This window comes from Lissotriton vulgaris, chromosome 5 (genome assembly GCF_964263255.1).
Source record: "Lissotriton vulgaris chromosome 5, aLisVul1.2, whole genome shotgun sequence".
Classification (NCBI taxonomy): Eukaryota; Metazoa; Chordata; class Amphibia; order Caudata; family Salamandridae; genus Lissotriton; species Lissotriton vulgaris.
The window spans coordinates 886,782,631-886,801,375 of NC_141693.1; the positions used below are offsets into that span (position 1 = coordinate 886,782,631).

Consider the following 18,745-nt stretch of genomic DNA (forward strand, 5'->3'; position numbering starts at 1 on the left):
TGCCCTATGACTACCAACATTTCCACCTCTTCAGCCAAGCGGGTACCCAGGAGACCCTGGAGTAAACTCAGGCTGGATGACTTTTACCATCTTCTGTCAGTGGCACCTCTGGGCCCTTTTAACAACGTAGAGGAGGGGTATGATCTCTTTTGCTCTTGGCTCACTAGGGCTCTGGATGTTTTGATACCTGTTGTAACAACGAAGATCAACCCTCGAGTGTCAAGCCCCTGGTATGACGACGCTTTGCGCGCTCTGAAGGGAGCCTGTAGACGGGCGGAGAGGGCCTGGCGGAAGACATATGGGGCTGAGTTAAAAGCTACTTATGTCGCGTCCGTCAAGCTCTATCACCGGGCCATCTGCCGTGCCCGAGCGGCATTTTATGCCGAGGAATTCCGGAACAGCACTAACCCGTCGAAGGCCATCTTCAAGGCGGTGAAAGATCTTATGTCTAAGCGGCCTATCTCTACGGCTGAGAGTTCTGTCTCACATTGTGAATCCCTCGCTTCCTACTTCTTGGGCAAAGTCCAGTCTATATATCGGACTTTCCCGAGCACGGGTATAGCGCTGGGTAGCCCTAAGGAGTCACTTCACCAGCCCGCTCTGCTCACCTTTCCCCCCCCTCACCCTGGAAGGGTTTGACAAACTTGCTACGCAAGTTAAATCTGGGTCTCCATCCGATCCAGTGAGGCCTGCCCTCTTTCGAGACCAGACCTTTGTGGGGCGTGAGGCTATACGCTCTCTTGTCAATCTCTCCCTAGAGACTGGGGTCGTTCCCATCAGCTGGAAGCAGGCGGTGGTGTCGCCAATTATTAAAAAGCCATCTCTTGACCCGTCTAAGCCGGAAAGCTACCGCCCCATTTCGCTGCTGCCCTGGCCAGCTAAGTTGACAGAGGCCCATGTCAATCTGGCCCTGTCTGAACACTTAGCCCGGTCCAATGCCCTCGATCCCACACAGAATGGCTTCCGTGCTGGCCACAGCACGGAGACTGCCCTTCTGGTGATGGTGGAACATCTCCGGGCAAGGCTAGATGCGGGACAGACGGCGGCGCTGATCTTGCTAGATCTCAGCGCCGCATTCGATACTGTTTCGCATAGCATCCTCCTTGGGCGGCTCGAGGAGACTGGTATCGGTGGCCAGGCGCTGCAATGGTTCCGCTCCTTCCTAGACAACCGCTCCTTCTGTGTTGCCATCCCTCCCTTCAAGTCCAGGTTCCAGCCTCTGGCCATGGGGGTTCCGCAGGGATCCTCGCTGAGTCCCACGCTGTTCAATCTCTACGTGAGACCGCTGGCTGATGTCGCAAGGCAGTGGGGCCTAACCATGGTCTCATATGCCGACGACACACAGCTGGCGGTTACTCTCAGCGGGGATGCGGAACAAGATGCCCCCAGGTTTCAGTCCGGACTGAAGGCGGTGGCCAGCTGGCTGACAGGTAACTGTCTCCAGCTTAATGCCACAAAAACAGAGGTGATGGTTGTCGGGAAGGGAGTGGAGCTCTGGGGCGATCAGTGGTGGCCTCCGGAGTTAGGCCCCACTCCGACCCCAGTGTCGGAGGTGAAGAACCTTGGGGTCTGGCTAGACGCTGGTCTCACATTTATAGGGCACACCAAAAAAATCGCAGCCTGTTGCTTCGGTCTCCTAAGAGGGTTAAGGCCGGTGCTCAAGTTCTTTGACGCCCCTACCAGACAGCTTGTGGTCCAGGCAACCATCATCTCTCGTCTGGACTACGCCAGCTCTTTGCTGGCAGGGGCTAACCAGGCTGAGTTATCCCGTCTGCAGCGGGTGCAGAACGCCGCGGCGAGAGCCATTGTTGGACTCCCTAAGTTCTGCCCGGTGTCTCATGTCATCCGCTCCCCGCACTGGCTCCCGGTTAGGAAGCGTATTCTCTTCAAGGTCCTGTGTCTGACCTTCAAAATCCTTAGAGGCTTAGGCCCTGAGATCTTGGCCAATTCTATTTCCTTCTATGTCCCTACCCGCAACCTTCGTTCTCAAGGTCAGGCCCTTGCTGTTGTCCCCAGATTTAGGCTCAGCAGGATGGGGGGTCGTTCCTTTAGGGTGAGAGCCGCGTCAATCTGGAACACCCTCCCTGTTGAAATTCGGTTGATAGAGGACTTGCTGCCGTTTCGTAGAGCCATAAAAACCTTCCTATTTTAGCTCCCCTGTTTTAGCACTTTTCTGTAGCATTTCTCCATGTTGTGTTATGACTGCTCCGTGTCTCTGCGCCGGGATGCTCCTTCGCTGGAGTCGCTGTGCGCATAACAAATTGTTATAACATAACATAACATAACATAGTTGATAGTGTTTCCGGGGAAAAGGAGTAGCTCTTGAAGGACAGGAACTACCCTAAGGTCCCAAACCTATGTTTTGCATTATTTGTGTCACGTTAAACTTGCAAGCCTATGGCTTTGACTTACGTTGGTTGGCTGTTTGTTTGGACTAAGCTATGCTTTTCGAAGAAGCTCTGTTGAGTGAGTCAGGGCATTAAGAGCTGCTGTAAATGATTCCAGGTTGACTTGCATGCTACTGTACCAGTCCGAAACTGTAGAACTGATCCTGAATTTGTAAAATACCTTTGTAATTATGATCTGGTTTGACAGCGCAGCTGTTGCCAGACAATTATGTGAGATTTACTAGAGAGGGGCTTTGACTCCGCCCTCATGCTAAGAGTACATTTTTTGATTGGGCAGAAGTTATGTGCTTCCACAAAAAAAAGTGCTTGCCCTTCATGCAGCTGTGATCAAATTTTTGTTTCTTTATTTAGCTGTCTAAGCTTGAACTTTCAGAAGCGCACACACACGCGCACACACACACACACACACACGCGCCATTGGAATGCTATTAAAGTGTTGTAGTTAACTAGATAATTTATGTTGTTTTTCTCTGGCAGCAGCAAAGATGAGAGGAGGGCAGTCATTAACCTACATGGAGTTTTAGGTGTGGCTTGACAGAGCAGCAGTCACCTGACCTTTTAACCTACTCCACTATATTTTTACAGTTCTTTGCCTCCACACAAATACATATTAAGTCCCATGCTATTTACTTTTAATGCTTCATATTGCCATCCAACATTCTTTTAAAGCCAGACCAATTGGCATTGCCATTGCTTGCTTTCTGTTGTCACAACATGGATAATACACTATCCCTTTGCATAAAACATTGCTGAAAAAAGGCAACAGTTTTGTCAGTCTTTCACCTTAGCAATTGAGCTAAACATTTGCTTAAACATGTTGTTAGGACAATTGAGGCAGGTAGATTTAGTGTTATAGATATGCTCCGCGAAGAGTATCCGCTTTCCAAATGCGACAAAGAACTAGGCAACACGGTATTTGTAACTCCTAATAATGTCTGCCACTCCATTTTTGAGCAATGAGTTTGATTTCAATCTGTGTATTATTTGAGTAATGCGAAGCTTCCTTTGGGAATGTCATCCCTCCGATAATTGCTCCTCCACACTTAAGGAAGTGACCGAACAAGGGCACTAATATGTCATGAGACATTTTTCCTTACAGCTCCAATTACAAAGGCTGTAATTACATTCCATGGGCTGTCTGGAATCTGGCATCCTTGTGTCCTAAGCGGCCACTGTTAAGTAAGACCTAACTATGCATAATGCCTTACTTATCTATTAAGGGCAGCCACTTTCTAAAAGAGGAGGGGTTTAGGGTGAGGGGGCTACAAAAATAGGGACCATTTTAAAGTCTTTTTATGATGACTTTGAAGTTGTTTTTTTTAGGTGTGACTGAGGAATATTCCCTCACAATCACCCACTGAACAAATCTTGCAGTATTTTGAACTGTATTTATGTATTCCTGAACGGAAGGAGCAAATGGCCTCTCCCCTTCCACACTTGTCTTCGTTTTTCATAGTTGGCTTCTGTTGCGACTTTTATAATGTGTAGTCTCTCAAGAAGATGGGTTTCTTATCGCACAACTTGATGTAGCTGATTGAATTTCAGTTCCCAAGACGTGTTAAATATCTTGAAAATATAGTTAACCAGAATTTCATCACTAGAATGATCCTGTATTCATTCTTTAACAAGTTACCATAAAGCCATATATTTGAAAGCATGGTCCCATTGCATTTTGAGAGATTGCCTTTCCTCTGGTGGGCGAAGGAGGGTTAACATTTGATCATATACAGTCACCAATCTTAAGATAAATGACCAGGTGCTGCTCAGAAGTGCACTACAGTGAGGCACCAGACTCAAATCGCACTCTGCCGTCATACAACACAAATGTTGATTCACCCTCAGTGCTGCCTCAACCTAGAGACTTATTCTTTCTCTTCAATGACTTGACGTGTACCTGGCACCCAAGATCGATTAGGTTCAAAACCTTCCATCTCTGCAGTTCATTGTGATTGAACAGGGTTTAAGGATATTATCAATAAACACCCCTTCTGCAAAAATGAGCTGATCAGATACATTAGCCCTCCTTCAAACCTGTACTTTAACTCTGTTCCACTCTGCCTCCACTAAATGCCATTTAGTTAACCTGCATTTCTAAATGTTACAAGCTTCTTCACTTTTGGACGGACTTTTTGAGATGAAATTAACCGTTGCACCCAGCCTCCTTTTTGCCTGCGCTGATTTGATTTGATTTTTAGATTTTTTTTTTAACTTTTGATTCACGTCTTCAGACCTCGGGGGGAGACTTCATGGTAGTTTGCTGCTATACCAGAAGAGCCCTGCCTATATTCTGCATGACTGGAGATACACCCAAAGTTTATTGCCACCCATAGTAAAGAGTGATTACTGTCCCTTTATCAAGGTATGGGTAGACAGTGCAAAGCTCCTTCTGATTCCCAGTGCAGTGGCCTAGGTCTTTGACTTGTACCCACGAGAGAGATTATAACTGACCTCTTTGACAAAATACAAATCCCCCATTACTGATACTACCCCCACTTTACTCATTAGTGTATTTTGTGTGATTTTTCAATATGTATTTCATACATGAAAACTGTATCTTCTCACCAGAGAACAGCTCCGTAATCCAAGACACCCTAAGCTGGAATAATGCAATTCAGATTTGTATTTTTCTTACAACCCTTTTCGTGTGATCACCATTCTTTTAAATTCATTTTCTCTTCTCTGAACCTTTCTCATCTAGTTGTTACAGTTGTAAGATCTCTCATGTTCTGTGTGGCAGCTGCACCCAGCTGTCCTGTCTTTCTAGTTCTTCAACACACCTGGGAGCTTATAAGGTACACCCCTTTCCTTCTGTTTCGGATACTGTGTACTCTACCATTTGGGTTGCTGCACCTCTCATTTCACAATGTTTAACCACTGCAACGTGTGCATCCTTCACTTGGTGTCCCTTAGCCACTGACTAGGCAGTAGTTGTGCTTCCCATGTCCCATCCTTCGTATTATTTTCACCTTGCACATCCTAGTCAAAAACTGGAAAATATTTGTAAGTTTTTGTTTTTCAAATAAGCGTAGTCATTGTATGCTTTCACAAGAGCTGCTGCCATAATGTCTAGTGTTTGTAAAAAGTCCCACATTCACATATATAAAGCGTCCACGCGCGTTGCAGCACACATTATTATATCCAAGACATGTACACAGCACTGAGCTTCTGTGGCTAAGCATTTCTCCCTTTGCAGCACACAGAATAAAGTACGCCCCTACACATTCACTAGATTTTCACCAGTCTATATTTTTATATGTGCATTTACTTCGTCCAAGTGACAATTAACTCCTATCTGTAGTTCAGAAAGTTACCCTGTCTCCCTTGCTCTATTTCTCCATGTTAATCTGTTAATGTCCCAAATCCAACTTTCCCCATTTTACCAATATCCGTTTTTAAGTAATAGTCATATACTGCAGTTATCTTACTGGTCAGTTATACTCTCCAGAAACCTAGCTTTTTACTTCTTTATAACCTAAATTGATCTAGTTTTTGTAACTTTTGCTTCATGCCTTAAGGAACATTCGATTATTATTTAATTATTTAAATAAATGCGTGTCTGTCCTCAGCAACATCTACTTCAGCTGAACTATTGTATCTGTGAGAACAAACCAGAAGAAGACCTTTCAGTTTGTCAGTATTTCTCAGCGAGTCAGGGACCGTGCCCTCCCCTCGTGGGATGGCAGACAGTTCACAGATCCAGAACGGCACAGGGCCCACAGTATCCAGAACCGAGACCAGCTCTTCGCATCCAGTAAGCACATTTTTATATTAAGATTGTCAAAGGTGTTTTTATTTAACATTATAGTTTTCAACGCTTTCTTGTTGAAACCATGAACTCTAGAGTGGGTAAATTATGTATGTTGGATTTTTCTGGATATAGGACACACTGTGATCTGCAAACATAGTGGCAATGTGGGACTGAAATCAAATCTGACTTTATTCGATTGCTTTATAATACAATCATGAAAGTACATGTTCACAATAAAAACATATTAAATGTTATAAAAATGTGAGAAATATATACACAATTAAAAATTATCATTTAAAAGGAAATATTATAGTCCGTGATTACAGTACAATTGTTTTCCTGTGGCTAAGTACTTTCTTTAAAAACATACATATCCTCCAGGTCCTGTGAACCTTGTCCAAGATCTGCAGTGTGAGAAAAGCGGGACGACATTGTCTCAGACCCAACTCCCTCATTATCGGGACAAGCCAAACTTTCCTCAAAGTACTATAAAATCTGCAGAATAAGAAAACATGCATGGTCGATTGCTCTGAACAATTATCGCACAGACATGGGCCTAAAGTTTGTGCCCAATCGTTCATACATGGAAAACTCACTAGCCTGTGATAAATGTTACATCTAAAACGAGTTAGTACTAATCTGTCGTAGCCACCAGGTACAAACAACAAATACGGCTGTATATTAAAAGAAGATAAAATCAATTGATTGTGCTGAACTGAGGATTTTATACTCTCAATAACCAGCCTTACACTGTCCAAAAGAATCAGACCCTGTTTTTTTAAATCCTTTCTTACAGTATGTCGAGTATTATGCACATCCATATCGAATAATCCTAACAGACTACAATCGTAAACATTGCACAAGAGTGCCGTTTTACGAGGATGGAGCAGTCGACTCTCCTTGTAATGGCTGCGCACGTATTTCACGCATCACGCTATAACCGTGATGACGTTTTGCCGTGCAATACAAACAAACTCTTTGACGATACAGACGTCCGGACCGATGCGATTGAGCTCACACAATCAGCGAGCAGGTAGGATTTATACCCCAAATTAGTGATAGATACTAAGACTATTACCAGCATTTGGATAATAATTTAACTAAGGGGCACTTCCCTTGACAGGCATTTTCCTGATTATCCCTCGCACTGACGACATCGGCCGCCACTTTCAATATAGGACTACCACTGATCTCTACCATCAACAGTGGTAAGCCATGATATCTGGCGAAGCCCCAGTTTGTCTTTATTATGCATCCTTAAATATCCGGACGTCTGTTTTACTATGTATTCTTCTGTTTGCTTTTCGACAGTGCCCGGCTGGGTTCACTGTAAGTAAATTAAATTTACTTTTTTCACGCATGGGTTGCGTTATGGAATGAAACTCACTACAAGGTATATTCCTTTATTACAAGTCCGTGAATAATTAATATTCAGTGCGACTACACATATAGTTATACATCTTCATTGATTATTTCCTCCTTTTAGATGTCCCCCACTGTCCAGTCCTGACGAGACCCATATTTCACGGGTCGAAACGCCGTCGACGCCATAGGAAATGAACTATACATCAGTGTCTATGATTGTAGATAGCCACTGACTAACAATTGTCTCTATCACAGCTAAAGCTCCATACATGGCAGCAGAAACACACTTCGCTTTGTAAATCTGCAGCAACTCCTGTGGTGGTCTCCTCCCCAGTTTCCTTGCGAAGTTTGCATGCCATTGTTGCTCTTGCCAATATGAGTTTTTTTGCCATAATTGCACCAGACTAACAATCATGATGATCGAACAATATACCCAGGTAAGCAAACCTGGAGGTAAGCTCTATTTTCTGACCCTCCAGGAACATATCCCTGCATTTCTGGCTCCCAGGCCCACATCTCATGATATAAGTCTTCGCAGTATTAACCTTGAGATTCAATTGGCCCTTTAAACTTAGTAAAGCTATTTAAAACCCACTGTAGGCCTATCAGAGTACGTGACATTAAAATGGCATCATCTGCATAGAGAAGTGCGGGTAGGGGACACTCTGCTATTTGTGGAAAGTCACGGTTGTTCTTAATTAGGGCTTCACAGAGGCCATTTGTATAGAGATTAAAAAGAAAAGGGGCCAGGACACACCCTTGCCTGACCCCCTTTCTAATGGGAAATGCATCAGTTCGTTCCCCTCCTAATCCATAACGTACTCTCTCCTTAGCACCGTTATATAGGCGCCTGAGGAAAAGAACAATTTGTGCATCTACCCCCAGTTGCTCAAGTATCGCCCACAGATCCTCGTGCCTGACAGAATCAAAGGCAGCGGTTAGGTCAACAAAGGCTAGGAAAAGTCTGCCTTTTTTGACTCGCGTGTATTTCCCAAGCAGGATAGATATGTTTAGACTCTGCTCCACGGTACCTAATCCAGCCCGGAAACCATATTGTATATCAGAAAGAATGTTATTTTCCTTAGCCCCGTTTTTTAGGCGTTCTAACAATATGCGCCCGGCCACTTTTGTCAAGGCGTCTAATAAAGAGATGGGCCTATAACACTTTGGGTCATGGTGATTCCCCTTTTTGAAGATTGGGATAATGGTTGATTCCACCCATGTTTCCGGGAAGGGGGCACAGCAACTAGCTGTTAACACCCGAGTAATAATTGGACCCCATAGATCAACATTAAAATAAAAAAGATATATGGGGACACCATCCGGGCCCGGCACCTTCACCCCAGCGCTTGTGCAAAGTGCTCTGTTCACCTCCTCCAGTGTAAACCCAAGGTCAGCATACATGGGTTCAGGATTACCAATAGTTTCCCCATTGGCACCCTCTGGGTTACTGTCAGAAATTTCATCTGAATTATACACCTTTGAAAAGTAGTCAATCCATTCGTTTTCAGCAATGGCAATCTCTACTGAGGGGCCCACCTCCGCATTCACAAATGGTGCTTTTACCGCCTTCCAGAATACCGTGCTATCATTCCTCAGGGACGCTTTGTGAAGTAATTCCCAAGTCACATTTCTAACTATGGCTTTACATTCACTCAGGGCGGTTCTATATTCCCTTCTTGCCATCCTAATATTATCTATGTTTTTAGGAGACTTGTGTAGTTCCCTTTTTAATTTGGAGTGGGCCTGGGAGCACTTTTTATCAAACCAACCCAGACGGTTTTTATTTTTCTGTGAGACAGATAGTGAGTCTCTACCTGCCTCAGAAAGTGACTTAGAGGAGAGAATACCCGCTGGGGAAACAGTCTCATCCAGGCAGGTATTGATGGCTGGTCTACACTTAGCTATAATATTACTAGTCATGGCTACAGGGTCCACTTTTGACCATCGTAAACTATAGCCGTTAATCTTGTTAATCGAGATTTCTGAATGGACCTGGTCTCTTTGATCGTGCCTACTAGGCTTATTACTTGTTGATAAAACTGAGAGGCACAGCGGAAAATGATTGCTCACAGAGATATCATCCACGTAAAACCGATTTAGTCTATGTGGGTGGCTGTTTGATGTTAGGATATAATCTATAGTCGAGTTAAACACCATCGCCCAATAAAAGTAGTAGGCATAGGTATGGGTTTATGAATCAAATCATTTGCAAAGCCCAAATTCATACTAAAAATCAAGTTTTTATACAGATCACCCAAAGGGAAATGACAAAAATGTGTATTGCACATACCATCCTCTTGCGCAACACAGCATGTTTTGCCTCCTTCACTTACACACAATACACAGTTAAAATCCCCTACCAAAATCATCATCATGTCTCTCTAATTTTTTCCATGTAGGGACTGTAAATTGCTATGTAATTGTGTTAAGACGCCTTTCACCAAGGGGAGCGGTATATTATTATACAAGTTAACAAGCAATAAACAGTGAGAACCGTCAAAGTAGAATAGAATTACTTGGTAATAGGGTTCCTCAGCATAAAGTACTATCTTTTTTGTTTCCAGCCTATTTGAGATATAGTTACCAAACCCCCTTTCGGTCTGCCCATAAGTCCTGCAACAGCTGGGGTATGAAACGTCTTAAAGCCATTAATATGGATAGGCTCCTTTGCTCAGGTTTCTTGTAGGCAAATAATAGTATAAGTACTTATAAATTCCCCAAACAACGGGTTTATATATTTGGGTAACAAGCCAGCGATATTCCATGACACTAGTTTCCAACATGCTTTCTCTACTGCGATCTGATCAGCTGGGATGTTTAATTGGCTTGCTACATCACTATCTCCGCTTATTTGAGGCGAATCTGGTATATTGATGGTTCTAAGTTCACAAATGGTCTTATTAAATGGATTCTTAAAGACCATCAGCTAGATTCATGAAGCCAAATTGCGATCGCAATAGCTGCGAATTAACAATTGCGATCGAAATTTCAATGAAAGGAATTCATGATAGGAAAAAGTCAAATTGCGAAATCGCAAAAAAAAAATTGCGAGTTCGCAAATACATTTGCAGAATCCTAGAACAAGCCCATTTGCGATTATGAAATTGCGACAAACCATGGATTCTGCGAAAACATTTGTGAATTCGCAAAATAATCGCAATCTGCATTCATGAAAAATCGCAGATTGGGAAAAACCCGAAAATCGCTTTTAGCGACGCGCAATTTAAGGAGAACCCAAACCAGGTGGTAACCAGTAAAAAAAAAAAATAACATCAGAAAAAAACTTTAGCAAACTACCAACAGGTGCAGGCCTGACCAAACACACTTAAGGACGTGCAGCTGGAGCCTGAGGACTCTCACAATGCCAGGACTCTACATGGTGGGCAGGCGGCGAAGGCTACAGCGAGCAGCACGGAACAGACGTCGTATCCAGGAGCGGATATTCCGTCAGCGGGTCACCATACTGGGCCAAACCAGGGGGCAAATCAACGCCAAGTACCGCCTAAATGGGGCAATGATCATCAAGCTTATCCGGGACCTAGACCCCCTCCTGCAGCACCCAACAAGGAGGACCAATGCCGTTCCCACCCATGTGCAGGTATTGTGCAGCCTGCACCTACTGGCCTCCGGAAGCTTCCAGGGTATAGTCGCTGTTGCAGGGGGAATATCCCAGCCCACCATGTAGCGCTGCCTACGGAGTTTCCTGGAGGCCATACTGACCCGCCTACACCACTACATCTCATTCCCCACCAGCCAACAGGACTTGAATGACACCAAGCTGCAATTTTACAATGTAGCACAATTCCCACATATAATAGGATGCATTGACTGTACCCACATCCACATCTGCCCACCAGCACAAACGGAATACATGTATCGCAACCGCAAGTCCTACCACTCCCTCAATATCCAGATGGTGTGCAATGCAAAGACAATCATCACGGACATAGTGGCACAATACCCTGGGAGCACGCATGACTCCTTCATATTCCGGCACAGTGGCATTCACACACGACTGGCCAGGGGAGACTTTGGTGAAGGACACCTTGTGGGTAAGTACACATGCCCCACAATATCACACTGTGAAAATGTAGCTGCGCAGCACAGGCACTCACCCTCTGCTCCTATCATTCAGGTGACAGCGGCTACGCTCTCCGTGAGTACCTCCTCACACCATACCTCAACCCTGCAACACCACAGCAACGGCGTTACAATGCAGCACACAGGCGCCGCAACCAAATCTGCATGAACTATTTCTAGTGCACCCACTCCCCACACCCATTACTCAACTCATGCATGACAACATAAATAATGACACGAGTCAGATGTAGTTAGTCAGAATTTTTGTAATTGTTACTACACAATAAACTGGGCATTCTGCTAACTAGAACATGAATGACATATTGCGTCATATGTCTGTTTGTCTGTAGGGCATGCTTGTAGCGTCAGCATGTACCCTCATGCTAATGTTCAACAGTTCAGTGGCGCCTCCGGGTAGTTGCACCTGACCTCCTTTCAACGTCCTCATTTTGCCGTGAGGCAGCAGAGGGCCTGCTGCTGCGGCAAGGTGCTACAACCGGTGGAAGGGACTGGCTGCTATGGCTTGATGTAGCCTCACTGGTGTCGTCTGTCCCTGCCCCGCCTGGCCATGGCCGGTAGCCTGCATGCCCTGCACGGCTGTTGTCACCTGCTCCAGGGCTCTCGCGACGTCCTGGCAGCACTGGACCATTTGGACCTGCATGGCCAGGGAGCGTCGCGAGAGCTGGGAGGTGGCGTTCCCAATTATATAGTTGGACCGCGTGTACCCTACCATGCGGGTCAGCAGTTGGCGGTGTCTGCGGCGATTGAGATCCCGCTGGCTGAACATGGCCTGTGTGTTGGTGTCCAGAGCTGCTATCATCCTGTCCATACGGTCAGACATATGTGCCACATTACGTGCGGTCTTGTCAATTTGGAGGTGGATGGCGGCAAGATGACGGGCCTGGGTTTGGTGCACGTGTAGCATCCTGCGCTCAATTGAGAGCCCACCTGGACGCATGTTTCGGCCCCTGCCAGCGCGGGATGTGTTGCTGCGCTGCTCCCTCACCAGTCCGCTTGTCTGGCTCCTCACAGCCGCAGTGCGGCGGGTTGGTTGGCGACCTGCTGCTGGTGTTGCAGGCCCCACTGGTGGTTGTGTGCTGCTCGGTGGTACAGCAGCGCCTGTTGGCACAGGGGTGGCACGGGCCACAGGGGCAGGTGGTGGGATGGCCGCTGGTGCGGCAGCTTGCCCTGATGGTCCGGGCTGTGGGGTATGATGTGTGTCTCCCTCTGTGTCCTCCATGATGTCGTCAATCACCAGGGCCTCGCTGTCTGTGCTGGGGACATCAGCGCCACCTGTAATGTAAAGTGGACGTTGATTAGTGACATGTTCCTTACACAGTTAGGCTTGCTACATGCATGCAGACTACCATTCCCTGACTCGCTGCTGGATTGACTCTCACTGGACATGTCTGGCTTAATGGTGCAGGATGGTAATTGTGGCCAGACTACATTTCCCACAATGCAATAGCGCTATAGTGGTGTGCTTTGGCTGCATGACTGGGGTTTGATATGGGATGCACTGGAGTCATGGACATTGTTAGGGGACAGGGGGTCGCAGTTGCATGGCACTTACCTGGTGTGTCTTGGGTGGGTCGGGAGGAGTCAAGCGGGATCACACCCACGCAGGCCTGTGGATTGATGGTGTCCTCCACTCTGTCCTCCAGAGGTGTGTTCGGTGGGACAGTGGGCTCCCCTCCACCTGTCGCCACATGCTCCCCCAGCCTCTCCGCAATCTTTTCCTTTGCCCGCCCTCTTAGGTCATACCATCGCTTTTTAAGCTTGTCCACCGAGCGCTGGGTCACCCCCACGGAGTTCACTTTTGGCGCGGATGCGCAGCCATATGCGCCTTTTGTCGGCCTCTGGCACCCTTCGGGAGTCTTTGCCAAATAGCCGGTTGTGGTCCTTTGATACTCCTTCTATTAGGTATTCGAGCTCCTGCTCCGAAAATTTGATTTTGCTCTTTCTCCCACTGGTAGAACCTCCTGCTGCATCCTGTGACATGCTTGCCACTGTGGTGTCTCCTGCTTTACTCCTGTAGGAACACTGGAGGGTAGCTCTGACACTGCTGCCTGTACTTCAGCCTCTCACTGCTGAATGTGGGTGGAACCTGCCTACTTCCTGGTTGTGATGTCATCCCTGTGCTCAGGATGTGACTTCCCGTTTTTGCGATCTCGCAGTTAGCGAGATCGCAATTTGCGATTTCGGTAATTGCGAGATCGCAATTTCTACATGGGTATCGGCCGATTCTGCGATTATTTAGCGATTTCTGGGGGCTCTCAATCGCCGATTGCGGGCGGTTGCGAATCGCTTTTTTTTCGCTAATATTCATGAATGCCGTTCTGCGATTTCTAAATTGCGATTCGCTTTTTATCGCAATTTAGAATTTGCAGAATTTGACATTGATTAATCTGGCTGCATGTCCTGTGCCTCAGTAGTAGCAAGTGAGGGATCTTCGTCAGAGATGGGCTTATTGTCGCAATACTTATTAACACAACAGCTATTATTTCCCTTAGTGAGACCTGATGGGTGCACAAGTCAATGTTGTTTGTCCATTGTACCCAGAACCCCATAACAGTTATAACTGGGATAGAGTAACTATACCAATCGTTAGCTAGGTATTGTTCCCTCACTGGGTTATTCCTCTGTGCTCTTCCAGGTATGCCAGATGGTTGATAAACGAACCCCAAGAGCAATATGCTAATATTGTGAGTGGAAATAAACAGAGTCCCTGCTATGTTGAGAATAGACTGTACTAATCTGGCGATCTAAAAGATAGGACCACACAGTCTCCCTCCATCGTCTTGGGTGAGTTACCAACCCAAGATATACGCCGCACCATTTTAAATTCTGTAAAGAGAATATCAGTCAACCCAGTCCTATTAGATAAAAGGTATAAGGATCTATTCCGTAAGGTAGACAAGTGTTCCACACCATTTTGAAGGTTGGGTGGAACATTGGCTAACACAATTGTGTATGGTTTGGCCTCTGGGGGAAGGTCGAAGATCATATTTGGGCTCATTCGAGTACCATCATGGTTGGGAGTATTTTTAGGTACTAACGCTCCAGCTCCCTGTCTCAAAGTAGGTCCTCCACCATTTATTGGCAGAGCCATAGAGGAGGATATAGGACCCAATCCACTCTCAGGGTTTAATCCGCCCGGATGCAACTGATTAGGTAAAAGAGGTACGGGAGGCTGAAGTCTATGTATGGTAGGTTGATTCTGAGCCTGAGCTCCACTTGAGTCAGTGTTTAACCCCGTGATTGAGCTTGGCTGCTGGTTACTAAGTGTCCCAGCCGCAAAATCTTCCACAGAAAGTTTATCTACTAGCGATCCTTTGACCGTCCTTGCCTCCCCACCTTTGGCTATCTTATTGATGACGGAGATGATGTCTATGACGGGCCCTTTCAATTTCATGAGCATGTCCTCAATTAGTGTCAATTTCTGAGCCAAAGGGTCCAACATGACTGCGATTAAACCATCTCGGCCAACATATTTAGAAGTGTTAAATATAAGAAAATGCTAAATTTGTTAGATCACTTTACTAATTGTCCCCATTTTCAGGGTCAAATAATCATCACTATTCTGAAGCCTTCACTGGATCTCTCCCTCCTCTGCTCCAGCATCTTTAATGACATTTCTCATAACCACGAGTCAGACTTTTAAGTTACCGATTCACCCTGAACTCCTCATTTTTATGAATATATGATTATAGCACGCAAACAAGTTCCACGCATGCCAATACTACGTGAATTTAACAACGCAAGAGGTTTTAACACGCTGAAAATTAAAACAAAGTACTTTACCACGCATATAACGTAATGATGCACCAAACGTTTTTGAAGCAGAAACGACGCATAAATAAACACAATGAAAGTAATAGGTTACAAAAAAATATGTTGCGTAGTGACAGCGTTTGTCTTTTATCACTTTCACTGACCCTTCAAAGACGTGTCCCCAACCAAGATGGATGAAAAAATACAACGAAGAAGGTCAATTGTTCAAATTAAATGTACATTTTAAAATACACTTTCAGTCACGATTGCAACCCGTTTTTAAAGCTGATTTACACACATATTTTACTTTAAATTACGAGCCCTTACTTCCATCCTCCATTGAAACAAGCGTCAAAACACTTATACCAAAATAAAAAAAGGACTGCTTTTTTGACTTACACGGCACGTCTTTGGGGGAGGCTCTTTCCTTTTTCTTTTTAATTTATGTTCGTTTTTTTTATAAAGTAGCCTGCTTGTTATTTTTGGGGGGGGAGAACCCCCCAGCCCCCCTCGGAGCCCCCTCCCCCCTGCCCCCCCATGCCCACGCAGATCGACTTGAAGGAATGCCACGCCCGTGGTAAAGACGTCGTGGAAGGCACCCTGCGTGGAAGGCACCCTGCGTGGTAAGTGTCACGTGGTAAACGTTAGTAGTGGTAATGCCTTCGTGGTAAATGCTGTTTCCCCATTTTTATGAACCACATATGGAAAAAATAGACTAATAATGACTATGCGTTTTTCAAATTACACTTTGTGCTTTAATCTGGAACATGGTTGTCAGCGTGTTGATTGTAGGGTATCTACCAATTTTGACCAGCAAGGCAACATCCAGGGTTCCTGCTTTAAGACATTTTGATTATGATGCAATGGTTTTGCTGCCTTTGTTTTGATTAGTTTACTCCTGACTTTCATATTTCTAGAACTACTTTCCATACTTGCATCTGCAAAGCCACTGAAATGTAAATCAGACAGCATGAATACCATTTAGAAGAAATGAGCTCATTGGAAGCTTTCGCCTCCACAGCAGTGGTCTTTTAATGAAAACTGGCCAGAGTGAACTCCACTGTTATCTGTTCAGTATATAGGAGGCCAGAGACTGATACAGTTTTGCAAAGGTTTATTTGAAGAGGATTGACTGCAGCTTTCGTTACTATTCTTCAATAGACCCATAGGTGTGTTGGTGTATGCATCAGTGATTGTTGTACAATAGTGATTTGAGGATTACCACAAGCGGATTATTTGTCCTAAAGATTCTGCCTTTCTGATGTGGGCTTTGTCTGCTGCGACAAATGTAGTGTATATGGTTTTGTTGAGCACAAACCAGGCCACTTCATGTCCTATCTCCTAATTCGATTGGCTTGCTTCCTAATAACGACAGGACACTGTTATTGCACTTGCATGTAAGCACAGGGAAAAGAGGCGTTAACCATTAAACAAGCAGTGCCAAGGTAAATATATGTGAAGGCCAACACAAAGATATTTGGTTACGAGACCTGCCGGCACAGGTCTGCAATGTTTGTGAGTCCAAGAATCTATAAACAATGTCACTTTCATCAAACATTCAAATGATCTGTATGCATTTCAGTTTCAGCCATGTCATTGATATGCACAGGTATCTCATGCCTAATATTGCACCTATTGCTCATGATGTTGCAGTAAGCTTTAGGTTTACAAAGTTCTCGATGGATGCATTCACAGTACATTTCGTACCGCCCCCCCCCCCCCCCCCCCCCCTTCACATTAGCTGGGCAGCTCTGCCTCCTGTTTTCATGGGAGCTTTAACTTCTGCGTTTACTACTGCTTTGTAGGAAAGTTCTTCATTCCTTCGCTGCATTTGTTTTTCCCATGGCGTTTGATAATAGCGATTTTAACTGCTGTAAACGTGCGTTTTTGTCCATACGCTCACAAGGCAGCCTTACGTGCTTACAACTACAAACTTAAACGCAAGCTCTGCGTGTACCCACTGAAGCTCGCAAAAATGGAGTCTGTAATTATTTACTGACAGAAACCATAGTTGCTTAGCGCCAGTTTCTGCTGTGTAATGAGCCTTTTATGAGTTGATAGACCGGTTTAGTCCTGACCTTTGCTCATGAATGTTTTAGGTTACTAATATAAAGTTTTAAGTGGTCCCAGCTTAGTTCTTACTGACTGTTGTGTAGGTATTTTGGCATTTGGGAAATCTCCAAATAGAAGTCAAACACTCTAATGTGGCATGTCCAGAAAAAAAAGATTTTACCACAGTGGAGAGGCCAGTGTTGTGCAGTTGCATAAGCCCTGGGCACAAACGCATTTTACATATTGACGTTTAAAGTGAACCTCTTTTTAAACCGTGAACTTTGTCACACATTTTGCTTGCCCATCAGGGTACTTTGAAAAAAATTGCTTGCATGTATATTTCTTTGTAGCCACATATTCGTCTCTTAGAACACTCTGTACAAGGCCCCTAGTACTCTGAGCAAACTATGTTATGGATTGCTGCTTGTTAAGTGATAGCCCTGGGTGGGTAGAATAAACTAGATATGGCCAGTCCGGAGCTCATGCTTTGACTGCAGGAGTTTAGTTTAACATATAAACCGCATGAGCCCTTGCTTCGGCAGTGGAGCATTTCGACAGGCTCGTCGTGGTCACTCTGTCCTGCATTCTAGCCCAGCGGGATTTAATCTCTATCCTGAGAAGGACGGCGGCCTGCTCTACAACAGACCTGGAAGTCGGATGATACACGCAAACAGGTAAATGGAGAACTAGACCTCTCTGGAGAATCTGGCAGATTAGCACACCTATACCTGTTAGAATAGGCAAAGCTAGGTAGGAGTACAATTATATGTATTCATATAATCTTTTGCAATTGTACAATGGTTGAATTATTCATCCTGTTAACAATTCTTTTCATGCTGGTGACATTGGTTCGTTTGCTCCATTCTGTTAATCATTGCAGTGCATATATTTTACCCAGGATTCCAGTTGCCTCAATAAGTATTTGAAACGGTACTAGTGTATTTCTTGTGTACCTCTTTGGGCATATAGAGTTACAAACGAAAGGGCAAGGTTTGTTTGCACAATTTCCTTGGGGAAATTTGGGTTGTCTTGTTCTGCCGTTGCAGACACCATCCAGTGCCCTGTCATTTTAGGGGCCCAGATGGCACACTGTGGGCTAGCCAAGAATTAGGGCAACATATTCTGATGTTATGTGCCAACTAAGTCCCCAATAGTTTTGACGCAATGTTGCCCAAACGCACAGTCTTATTAAGAAAGTAGGAGCCATACGACACCAGAGTATCATGTTATTGATTGCACAGATTCCTCTCTGTCACTTTTAAGGGAGTTTCTCTTGCTAATCTTGTGATACAACCATTCTAAGGAGAAGGGATAT

At 45.0% G+C, this 18,745-nt stretch overlaps 1 protein-coding gene across 3 annotated transcripts in view; it reads left to right on the forward strand.

Annotated features, from left to right (window-relative positions):
* TBC1D12 (TBC1 domain family member 12) overlaps positions 1 to 18,745 on the forward strand; it is a 306,314-nt gene that overhangs the window by 108,019 nt on the left and 179,550 nt on the right. For 2 of the 3 annotated variants that reach the window (XM_086922464.1, XM_086922465.1), the window contains exon 3: positions 5,975 to 6,159. The exons of the other annotated variant lie outside the window; for it this stretch is intronic. In XM_086922464.1, coding sequence (XP_086778590.1) covers positions 6,085 to 6,159 — 75 coding nt within the window. In that variant the 5' untranslated portion in view covers positions 5,975 to 6,084. The remainder of the gene's footprint in view (positions 1 to 5,974; positions 6,160 to 18,745) is intronic. 3 annotated transcript variants of the gene reach the window in all.